Source organism: Pyricularia pennisetigena, chromosome 5 (assembly GCF_004337985.1).
Source record: "Pyricularia pennisetigena strain Br36 chromosome 5, whole genome shotgun sequence".
NCBI lineage: Eukaryota > Fungi > Ascomycota > Sordariomycetes > Magnaporthales > Pyriculariaceae > Pyricularia > Pyricularia pennisetigena.
Genome location: NC_043743.1, coordinates 653984 through 665247, shown reverse-complemented (window position 1 = coordinate 665247; position 11264 = coordinate 653984). Strand labels below are relative to the sequence as shown.

At 50.2% G+C, this 11264-nt stretch overlaps 3 protein-coding genes across 3 annotated transcripts; 2 read left to right on the top strand and 1 right to left on the bottom strand.

Annotated features, from left to right (window-relative positions):
- Nucleotides 1-1059: 1059 nt before the first annotated feature.
- On the top strand, nt 1060-3557 carry PpBr36_08150 (uncharacterized protein; the record flags this gene model as incomplete). Its single annotated transcript, XM_029895282.1, has 6 exons — nt 1060-1411; nt 1516-1642; nt 1723-2189; nt 2296-2587; nt 3070-3363; nt 3533-3557. The coding sequence occupies 6 exons, from the start codon at nt 1060-1062 to the stop codon at nt 3555-3557; spliced, it is 1557 nt and encodes a 518-aa protein (XP_029747304.1).
- Nucleotides 3558-3563: 6 nt separating this feature from the next.
- On the top strand, nt 3564-5451 carry PpBr36_08149 (uncharacterized protein; the record flags this gene model as incomplete). The annotated part of the gene is made up of 6 exons (XM_029895281.1): nt 3564-3615; nt 3708-3836; nt 4072-4268; nt 4661-4737; nt 4820-4916; nt 5020-5451. 6 exons carry the CDS (start codon nt 3564-3566, stop codon nt 5449-5451), a joined length of 984 nt encoding a protein of 327 aa, XP_029747540.1.
- A 1867-nt stretch (nt 5452-7318) lies between these two features.
- Nucleotides 7319-8736, bottom strand: PpBr36_08148 (uncharacterized protein; the record flags this gene model as incomplete). Its single annotated transcript, XM_029895280.1, has 3 exons — nt 7319-8091; nt 8194-8541; nt 8625-8736. 3 exons carry the CDS (start codon nt 8734-8736, stop codon nt 7319-7321), a joined length of 1233 nt encoding a protein of 410 aa, XP_029747541.1.
- Nucleotides 8737-11264: the final 2528 nt, after the last annotated feature.

The following is an 11264-nucleotide window of genomic DNA, read 5'->3' as shown; positions in this document are numbered from 1 at the left end:
GTATTTGTATTGTCCAGTCGACGCTCTGCCTTGGCTGATTAGGCTTATGGGGGTTCGTGTGCCTCACCATGCGTTCCTTCGCTCCGCTGAGCAACTGGGGACAAACACGCTATTAAGATGCGATGCATCATGTTACCTGACCTTGGACCCCTCTTAGGAGTAGTTTAGGAGCTGTCAAGCCATGTAGCTCGCATCTTATGCTTGAATGCTCTTATCCGTATTGCCTCTTATCTGGATGGAACTAACGCTAGTCTGCCCGACATTCATGTGATCAACTTAGTTTCCAGTTTGTATTTCCCTGTCCCGAGCGGTCCTTTTCAACATGGATTGCTGAATTGCTGTCTGCGGTCATCCGATTTTGATCTCAGCTCCTAGCTAGTAGACAGGGGCTAGCTGCAAAACCTCGACATGGTTTGATGTTAACTTAGTTTGTCATACTGGGCTATCGTATCTTCTGCTTCGAAAGGGATGTTGTCGATACTCCGGCTCCGGCTCCGGCCTCGTCTTCAAGGTGCACCAACGCCCCTGTGTCTCACAAATCTACAAGCCACCTAGGAATATTCTTAATGATAGTTTGTTTGCAAATCACCCGCTGCAAGCCGTCGGCGTATGCCTTGAAGTAATGCCCCAATACAGCTGAGTGTATACCTATTTCCTTAGACCATGACACTTTCATTTTATGGAAGGCAGAGATTACACCTTTTCCGTATAAATTTAACATCCAATCTTAGTCTCTTCAAGAGGCCGAGAGAGCACAGTCAAACCTAGTGCAGTTTAAGGTCACTATCGATAATATTGCCTTCGGTGGTCCGGAGACTGATATAGATGGGACTGATGGCGATACAGCTCCGAACCAATCAAGAACCCTTGGAGTTTTGCTTTCCTAAACAGCTAGGTCGCAAATGAATATAATTGGAACATGCATCTGTGTGAGTGTGAATGTGTATATATATTCTTGTGATAGAAATCCGATCAGAGAATTGGTAATTGACTGCCATAGTATCTCTCTCAAGGCACAAACCACAATCTTCTCTCTGGAAACAAAATCCCATCCACAAAATGTCTTCGTCAATCCTCCGTGGCACTGAGTATTCCGACGAGGAACTTTCACGGCTGGAAAGGCTCGCCATTGATCTTGCCGGGGCCATCAAACGGATCCGTGCAAAGAATCAGGGGACCATAGCTGACCGCGATGGAAACCCTCACCAAGATGCCATCCAGGCAGCCACTGGCGTCCAAAACCTGCTGCGCGGACCCCAAGAAATTATGCGTGACAGCTGGTTGATGCAAATGTCGGTTGCCGCAATGGTCGCCTTCGAGAATTTCGAAGGCTTTCGACAGATACCTTTAGAGGGTGATATCTCGTATGCCGAATTGGCCCAGAAGCTCGACGCAGATGTAAATTTGATCCGTGAGTAGTACACTGGTACCACCCTGGCTTGATGTGTTACTTTATTGGTGTTCGTTCTCAAGAGTTAAACATGATGCGTTTACAATCCGTGACCCTGTATTCAGGTCGCATCACAGGGCCTCTGGTGGCCAATGAATTCTTGAAACTAGTCGATCGAGATAGAATCGCCCACACAACCAGGTCCAGAGCCTTTGTCGTCTTTGATTTACCCCCGGGACAAAACAATGTCTTGTACGTACCCTTTCATGGTTTTTGTCAGAGGTTCAAACCGTCAGCCCAGTTTTACTTACTCAACCACCCCGGGGATAAAGTAACAAGTACTTGTACCCAGGAGCGCTGGCGATGCCCTCCTACTTTTCCAAGTATGGACGCAAGGAGCCGACCACCCGACACCATACGCTCTTCACCTACGCACAAGGCCGACCCGAGTTAACCATGTGGGAGTGTATGCGTGAACAAGGCCCTGAAAATATCCAGATGTTCATGGACAACATGGCGGTATGGTCCGCAACCCAGCCAAAGTACGGGACGTACGATTTTCGGTGGATCGTCGACGTTGGACACAAACAGCCCGGGCGGCCGCTCCTTGTCGACGTTGGGGCTAGCAAGGGACACGTCACCCAGGCAATCCTCCAAGCCACGCCCGGCTTGGATGCCGGCCGCTGTGTGTTGCAAGATCTGCCAGAGGTCATCGACGAGCTAAAGAAGCTGGATCCTAAGGAGCTGAGAGCGTCCCAGAAGATTGCGATTGACTTTCACAAGGAACAGCCAGTCAAAGGTACGTCTGTTTCCTTGTCGCCGCGCAAAGTGAAAGCTCCATGAACGAGACTTTGTTCAAATGCTGAATGTTTTGGTGGTGGAACGGGCGTCCACGGTCCAAACAGGAGCATTGATATACTTCATCCGCACATGCCTTCATGATTATGGCGACGACGAAAGTGTCCAGATATTGCGCGTTATTGTGGATGCCATGGCCGACGACAGCAGACTGCTAATCTTGGAGCAGGTCCTGAAAACCCCTCCAAAGCTGTTCGGAGCAGTGATGGACTTCAGCATGATGGTCGTCGGCGGCAAGGAGCGCAACGAGGAGCAGTGGGCCAATCTCGCCGCAAGGTCGGGGCTAAGAATTCTCAAGATCCACCAAGAGAGCGAGGATGCACTAATTAGTGCTATTGAGTGTGTCAAATTGAAAGCCCATATTTAATGGTGGACTCGAGAGTTTTGGTAGTCAATTGGTGCTCGGAAGGACAAGGAACCAAGTTGACGTGTAGAAAAATGTTTTTTCTTTTTTCTTTTTTGATAAAACGCTGGCTGGCTTGCTGGACACAACAAGGTGATTACTGTATGTTCTCACGTGCACAACTAGACTATAGTAGTCTACTGTAGAATGAAACAAGAACAGGGTGCTAAGTCTAATGGCTACAGTCCTCGGGTGGTACGGTACAGTACAAAATAGGCATAAATTAAAACTCTTTTTTTTTTTTTTTTTTTTTTTCCTCCCTTCGGACGACGGCTTCTGCGATCGTCCAATCGTGCTCAAGCGCGTAGCAAAATCCAATGACATCGCAAGCTCTTGCAAAGTTGTGGGGAAGCTCGACGTGACAGGTAGCGAGCTAAGCCGATTTGGGCCAGCTCGGCAGTTGACGCCTCTTTCCAAGGTGGCGCCCGCGCACTGAACTGGGCGCTAATTTCTCCGCCCTCGGACAGCCCACCCGACCGCTGGGCGATAAACATTCAGAACAGAATTTGTCGGACCAGGCTAAGGTTCTCTCAGATCCTATCGACCGTTGCTCTTCGTCGACTGGTACAGAGGAAGATATTTACTGCAAGGCATCGACTGTGTATAATATCAACCCGTTAGCCGCGTCGGATCGCGCGGGTCTGTCGCCAACCGACTTCTACCAATCACGGCTTCGTTCTCAGCTACAAAATCGGCTCGACTGCATCTGTATGTACGATTTCGCATTCTTCATTGCCTTTCAGGCTCCTGCAGAGCTCCAACAAGTTGGTCGACAAGCCAGCCACCCCTCAGCTAGAAACTAGGCCGCTACCCAACCTGCTCTTCAGCGCAGAACTCATCACAGAACGAAGGCGCGCCATTTCGAAATCCTCTACTGACAGCCACGCTCGAAGAATTAACTACTAGGCAAACATGACCGAGGTCTCTTCGACCCGCCTTTACCTGGGAAACCTCCCGCGCTCTGGTACGTCGATACCGTCGAAGGCTCACCTTTCAGAATGGAATCGTTTTACTTTGAAGCTAGTCTGACCGACGAGCTAACCAAGTTCACTACAGCCACAAAGGAGGATGTCTCAACCCACTTCTCCAGCCATGGTACCGGCAAGATCACCGAGATCAAGCTAATGAATGGTTTTGGCTTCATCGAGTACGATGACCCCTTGGACGCTCGTGACGTCGTCCCCGGTAAGCATCGCCCCTCCTTCCAAAAAAAACAAGCGATTACAGAATCCGTAATTTTGTCTTGTCACTTTCGCGTATATTTCAGAAACTGACTTCTTGCGCTTTCTTTACAGCTTTTCGTACGTAAACCGATCCGATGCTCTCTATTGCTGTCCTCCGAAGATGTCTCGTCGCAAATCTCACTTGCTACTAAAACCTGAAATGGATGCTTCTTCCCCTTGCTAACATACCTTGTCAGACGGTTCGACTTTCATGGGAGAGCGCCTTACGGTCCAGTTCGCCCGCGGCACCCGCAATCGAGAAGGAGGCAGCGGTGGTGGTGGTGGTGGTGGTGGTGGCGGCGGCGGTTATGGCGGCGAGCGCTCTGGACCACGGCCTCGGCGTACCGCGTTCCGCATGCAAATCAGCGGGCTCCCCGTTGACACCAGCTGGCAGGTCTGTCCTTACTCCCGTTTCTTGTCTCCGGATTGATGGATTTGGAACCCCTCTACACTCCTTTGGATCCATGGCAACTTTGGCTTTTGTTTCCCGCCCGACCGAGTCCTGGCTGGATTGCATCTGCTGCCCTCGCTCCCACGGGCAGGATCTTTGTTTTCCGACCAGGCCGGTCTGGATTGATCTCCCGCTTTTGGATTCCTTTGACTCCCAGGAAACTTGGACGTGATAATGCTCCGGTGGAGGACCCCTAAGCCGGATTCACCCATATCCTCGGTATAGATGGACATGGCATAGTTTTCCACTTGCGTCAGGAGTCTCCAGCAACCCGCAGCTCAAGTCAACATGCGCAGACGCTCCTGGCCTTCCACTTACACGGCCTCTGGATCTAGGACCTGAAAGATTTTGCTCGGCAATCCCAGCTCGATGTGGTCTATTCCGAGACCGGGCGGAATAACAATGGCGAGGGGTAAGTTTGGAAGATGTCAATATCTGGATGTTCACCCGGAACGCGGCCTGACGACTTTTTTTTGCTTTTTCTCCATGGCCAGCTTTGTCGAATTCGAGACTGCCGCGGACCTGGCCTCTGCCGTTGAAGCCTTGGATGGTAAGGAATTCAAGGATAAGATCGTCCGCTGTGTTGCGAATGTGAGTTTTTTTTTTTTTTTTTACCGGACCTTGTTCACAGCCAGCCCGTACTCGGCCCCGCCGGACCCTGGAGCTTTTTTTTCTGACAACCACCAAGACCCAGCCGGATCCCCCGCCACGTGATGGTCGCGGGAGGTCTCGGTCCCCGCTTGGCCGCCGCCCGTACGGCCCCCCTGGTGATGAATATGATCGTCGCGGCCCGCCTCGCGGATACAGCCCTCCACGCCGTGATGGATATCGCGATGGGTATCGTGATCGCAGTCCTCCTCGTCGGGAGTACTATGATGACCGTGCCCGGTACCGGTCGTCGCCGCGTCATGGCCGTGGTCCTCCCATGGATGACTATCCCCCGCCTCCCCCACGTGGCCGGTACGATCATGACCCGTACCGCCGCGACTACCCCCCTCCTGACCCGTATGCCAACGGCCGGCCCTACGATCGACCTCCTCCTCGCGATTTCCCTCCTAGGGACCCTGGTTATGCCCGTGATGGTGGCTATCCGCGAGAGTACGATCGCCCAGGACGCTACTGGTAAATCTACTCCCAAGAATTCTTTGTCGGGCGTTCGAACCGTCCTTGACTCCTATTCTTAGATGCCCGCAGAACAAGATGGGGCTGTCCCACAACAACACAGCCGTGTCGACAAAAAGCAGATAATTTTCGCCTCTCCCGAAGAGGGTATGTATGACGAATGATTGACCTGTGGACTGGATTTGTTTTGCTTTATCCGCGAGTTGTAACAAAAAAAGACAAAAGGCTAAACCGGCTCCACTCGATCTCGTCTGGGCTTTCTCACTTGGTTACTTGACAACCACTGTGGCACAATACCCTCTGATGAACCTCCAGCTGGGTCCGTCGCTATGTTTTGTTTCCAGTGCTTGCAAGGCCGGACATTGAACTTTGGTTTATCGTCCACAAGTCTCAAGGAACGATGTGTTGCCTGGTTTTCTGTTTGCACAACCGTTGGTTTTATCTTCAACCACAGAATGACCTCACGCCCTGCCACGTCTCTAGCCGGCTTCTGTTTTTTTTGGCACCTTTCTGTTTTCTTATTTTTACCCCACGAATGTTATGATATGGAGGGAGACTCCGGTGGCTACATCCTTATCTAAAATTTGGTGGGGATGAATCTGCCAAAGAACATATGTATTCAAAGTATATGAATAGTCACGGATGGCTTCGAAGCATTTTATTTTCGTTATTATTCAGTCCATCTTTTGTTTGGGTGTTTTCCCCAGTAAAAATACGTGAGCAATCTGAAGCAGAGTACCTGTTTGCAATTTTCCTTTTGACCATCATACCTAGCCCTTACCCTACACTGCTACACTGGTAGCGTCATGGCGCATGGAATAATGCAGTTGCGTGGTGCCATCGCAAACGGCATGTCGTGCCATGAACTTGCAGCCAGTCAAAGCTGTCAGAGTGCCCCCGGAAACGTCATGACATCAGTCAGGTAAGGGAAGAAGAAACCGACCCAGGGGGCAGAGTAATGCTTTTGAGACAAATGACAGGCGGCAAACAAAAACGCTCTTCCTCGGGGGTGCTGCTTGAATCTTGAGCTCCTTGTGGGGGATGGGAGGGAAGGGTGAGGTGGGGTGGGGTTTCACCATTGTTGGTCATCGCACCCCCCTATACCCTGGGGGGAGTGTTTCGAGCCGTTTCTGGAACAGGAGGCAAAAAGATATATTTTTGTATGGTGGAGGATTGCCTTTCTCGGGGTTTCGCAATCATGAGGGTTATCACTTTTTCTCAGGCAATTCTTCGGAACGGGAGGTCCGATAGCAGCACCCATCTTTTCGGTTTGAGTTTGAGGCTCGAAAAAAAAGCTTTTTTTTTGTCATCCACGTCCTTTTTAAGAACAGCCAATACTACATGAGGTTGCGGCGCGCTTGTGGTGGCGGACGTAATAGCATCGGATCTTTCCAAAACACAAACGCTGACTTGGGGCACCCAATCAGTTCACTCGGCTCTGAATATCAATCCTTATTCCCGAACAAGTTTTAGATTTTAAGATGGTTGTTGATTTGGCAAATAATGCATGCTCGCTTCTTGACAAGAAAAGAAAAAAAGAGCAAAAAAAAACTGGACCAGTCCGGTATATTATCCTTCAAAGCTCAAAAAAAAAAAGTCAGCGCAGTGGTAGTTCCAACCCAAAAGAAAACAATGGCTCCAAGAAAGTACAAAAAAAAGCTCAAAACATGTGCATAGAAGACATTTACATATAAACAGGGACAATAAGACAATGGGGGGTTTTTAGAAGCATCGTCGGGTAAAACAAATCAATGCCACCCAAGGACAACAAAACCACCCACAGTCCATCATGTGCTACTTGACATGTTATTTCGTTTTTTTAAATAAAAAGGGGGGATTTTAATGAGAGTAACGGGGGAAAAAATAATACTCTACTCCTCGTCGTCAAAAAACCCATTTCCGGCAGCGCTCTGCGCCTTGACCTGGACCTCCTCGACGTCCTCGGCGTCCGACCTCTTGATCTCCCTGAACAGCTCGCGCTTGTTGTTCTTGGCGGCGGCGTTGTTTTTGTTCTTGGCAGCAGCGTTGTTGTTGTTCTTGCCGCCGCTGTTGTTCTTGGCGTTAGCGTTGTTGTTGGCGTTAGCGTTGTTGTTGTTCCGGCCGCCGCTGTTGTTCTTGGCGGCGTTGTTCCGGCCGCCGCTGTTGTTCTTGGCGGCGTTGTTCTTGCCACCGCTGTTGTTCTTGGCGGCGTTGTTCCGGCCGCCGCTGTTGTTCTTGGCGGCGTTCCTGTTGCCACTGTTGTTCTTGGCATTGTTGTTCTTGCCAGAATTGTTCTTGCCAGAATTGTTTTTGCCAGAATTGTTGTTCTTGCCTGAATTGTTGTTGTTGTTGTTGTTGGCGGGGGGAGTGACGCGGGTGGTGTTCTGGTCCTTGAGGACGCCGTTGGCCAAGTTGAAGTCGACCAGGGCCTTGGCGACAGCGGCACCCTGGTCCTTCTCAGAGGCAGATGCGATGGCGTCGACGGTGACCTTCAAGTCGCGTTGGTCCTGGTTCACCTGGTCCAGGACGCCCTTGAGCGTGGCCCCGGTCTTGATGTTCTGGGGGCTGTTGACGTTGGGGGTGGTGTCGGTCTGCTGGATGGCGACGCAACCACCAAAGTTCTGCTTGTTACGGCAGCGGACCATGCAAAGGTCACCAGTGGAGCCTGTAAACGAGCAAAAGGAGTCAGCCAAATCCATTCTGGGCCTCACGGGGTGGGTGTATCGTTGTGACCACCGCTGCGGATGCTATTGTTTTGACAACTTACCACCAACGCACTTCAGGTCGTTAGGCATCGTGGTGGTGACCTCGATGTTGTCGCCCTTCTTGGTCTCCTTGGTCTGAAGCTTGGTCTGGCCAGTCAGACCGTTGGAGTTGTTGGTGAGATCCAGGTCGCAGTCGAAAGGACCCGCACCGTTGGCACCGCCTTGTTTGATGGTGAGGACGAGGCTGCTGCCCTTCTTGACGCTGGTGACGGCATTCTTGGACAGGTTGATCTCGGAGGTCTCGCCAATATCAATGTTACCAGCAGCAGTCCTTCCACAAGCGTTGACGATGTTCTCCCTGATCTCAGCGTCGGAGATGAAGTTGTTGTCGGCAGGGTTCTTCGTGTCGACTGCAGTGAGGTCCTGGTTAGTATCTGATATATCATACTGGTCAAGCAACGGGTGTACTGGTGGTTGAAAAGGTAGAACATACCCTGGAGAGGTGCACTCTCGCCCTTGTCACCGACAGCCTTCAGGACAACACCCTGAGCGTTGGCAAAAGCCAGAAGGGCCGAGAAGGCCAGAGTCCGTGTAATAGAAGGCATCTTGACTGGTTGTGAACGGAAAAGGCCAAAAAGAGCACTGTGAATAAAAAACGAGGATTTGACGAAAAAGGGTAATTCTTTTCCCCCTAAAAAAAAAGTGTGCCTGCACAGGTGAAGTTGAAGCGAAGGTTACTAAAAAGGACCTTAAGGAAAGGAACTACAGCCTGCCGGAGGATTGAAGGATAGTAAGAAGGTGAGAAAAGAAGAGAAAGTGAACTTCGGGTTCGTGATGGTTCTGGGCTGCTCTTCTATGGGATGGCAGCTTAATAGATATTTTCCATTTTGACCCGGCCGAACCCCCTAGCCCAGTCCGACGGGCCCCCCTATCCCAGCCCTGTCTCTCTCGACCTTCCTCTTCCTGCTGAGATGGGCGGCAGGGCCCTAGGGGGGTCCATCGCAACCATGCCGGTGGGACCAGGAACAACGCATGGGACGACGGCAAGATTGTGGGCCATCATGGGCTATCGAGTATTTGGCCTATTTAGGACGTCCTTTGGTGTTCAGGTGGGGGATCCGCTCTGCCTACCGCAACTTTTGGCGGGTGACAGGGGCTGGCGGGTCGTTGTTGGTGGGCAGATGTCGAGACATCTGCAACGGTCATTGTCGCGCTGTGGACCGTGACTTTCAAGGATCTGTCCAGAGAAATTGCCGGTGTGGATCTCCCGTTGAACGGCGATCCACGCGCATTAGGAGGCTCTGCTGCCATAATAGCTGGGGGAGCCACAGGGCTTGTTTCGGCCCTGATGAACAAAGCCTTCTCATTGGTGATCCCGTTGTGTTTCGCGACCCATTCGTTGTAAAGGGGGAGGGATACACACTCGGGGTTCGGACATGATGCCGAAGAAGACTGAGAAAAGTAAAAAAGAAAAAAAAATCACACAGCAAACTCCTGAGCAACGAGAGAGACTCCTGGGAAATTTGGGCAAACATGGGAAATGTGAATTTTCTTGGTCTCTTGTCTCATCTGAATCCCAGGCGTCTATATACAGTACATTTCCACGGGGCCCGCCAAACTCTGGAATGTACTGTACACGCATTTTTTTTTAATCTCTTCCGGATAGTCAGTCAGCTCCAAAGATGGTGTGGTAGGGATATCAATCTATGCCATTGATATGCCGTCGATTTTGGTCTGATGTATCATTGGGTTGTTTCCTGTTGTCATCCGTCTAAGCCGCTGTTACACAATCAGGCCGTTTAACCCGTCTATCGGTTTTCTTTTTTTCCCTTCTCTCTTTTCGATTCCCCGGATCCCTCTTGTCGGATCAGCACGCAAGTTTTTCGCTTCACTTCGACTTGATTTCAGCCCGCAAAGCGCACAATGCCCTTTTTGGGGATAACCAAGGCGGGCTTTTACCGAATCCGCGGCTCGACGGCGCCTGATGAAATTGGTTGTGACATGCTTGTTTCCATTTCCAGAATCTTGGCGTTTTGTCATGAAACTGGGACCCTCCTGTTGGAGGTGCGACGGGAGGGTCCGACAAATCCTTGGTTGGGCTCAATAAAGCCCGGTGTCTCCACAGCCAAAGATTGGACGCTGTCCAAAATACCCATGGGATTGATTTTTTTTTTTTTTTATCATATTTTGCGGCAAAGTGGTGAGTGAAAGATATAAAGAAATAAAGAAATAAAGAACAACGAACTTATTATGCTGCTGATGAGTTTGGATGTATCGATTGGGGATGGGTCCTTGGTAAAAAGGCGTATGAATGATGGAAATACTTTGTCAGTCTTCTCGGAATGAACACCTAGTAAAAGGGCGGGGATGGACCCGAACGCGAGACCATTTACAAACACCAAACGGAGGGCGGTTCACAAAGACCGTGTTGTGACATAATTACCTTGATTAGTATCTATAGTACCTCCTTAGTCTCGAGACCTCCTCAGGGTCAACAACTCTCCTCTCCTTCACTGTGTCCTGCAGGTCTGTAATTGGCCCGAATGTACCACACTCGACCTGGTGGGCGATCTGCAGGCGTTTCAAATCAGAATGAGAACGACACCTGTTGACGTACTGCCTCGCCTGGACAGGTGCATGCTAGTAATGTGTTCCAATTGTAGAAGATATATCCGAATTAATGCGTAGGGCCGGGCTGAGGCTCATGAGCTAGAGGCCAACCCAAGGGATAGCCCTGTTGAAGAGTCAGGATGAACCTATGGCGCGAAAAGTCCATCAATCATTGTGCAACTTTTTTGGTGACCTTGGACGATTGTTTCTAGGTGAAATGTAAACTAAACGAAACAAGCTTCAGTCAGTATCACTGCTTGTTTTTTTAAAGACAAAAAAAAAAAAAAAAATTGAGAAGGAAGCCTTGCGAACTTGCAAGGTCAAATAAATATGATCGATTATATTTATTTCCACGCAAAGAATTATTTACTGTATGAAGATCGCCTCCCATCTCGCTTACTGATCTGCTAGTGCGTGCGAACAGGTGTTTTCTCCGGTTAATATGATCAACCCCGGGTTTACTATTGACTGATGTTTGCACTCGATCAAGATGGAGATCAAGCCAAGATGTTTTGGTCTGATT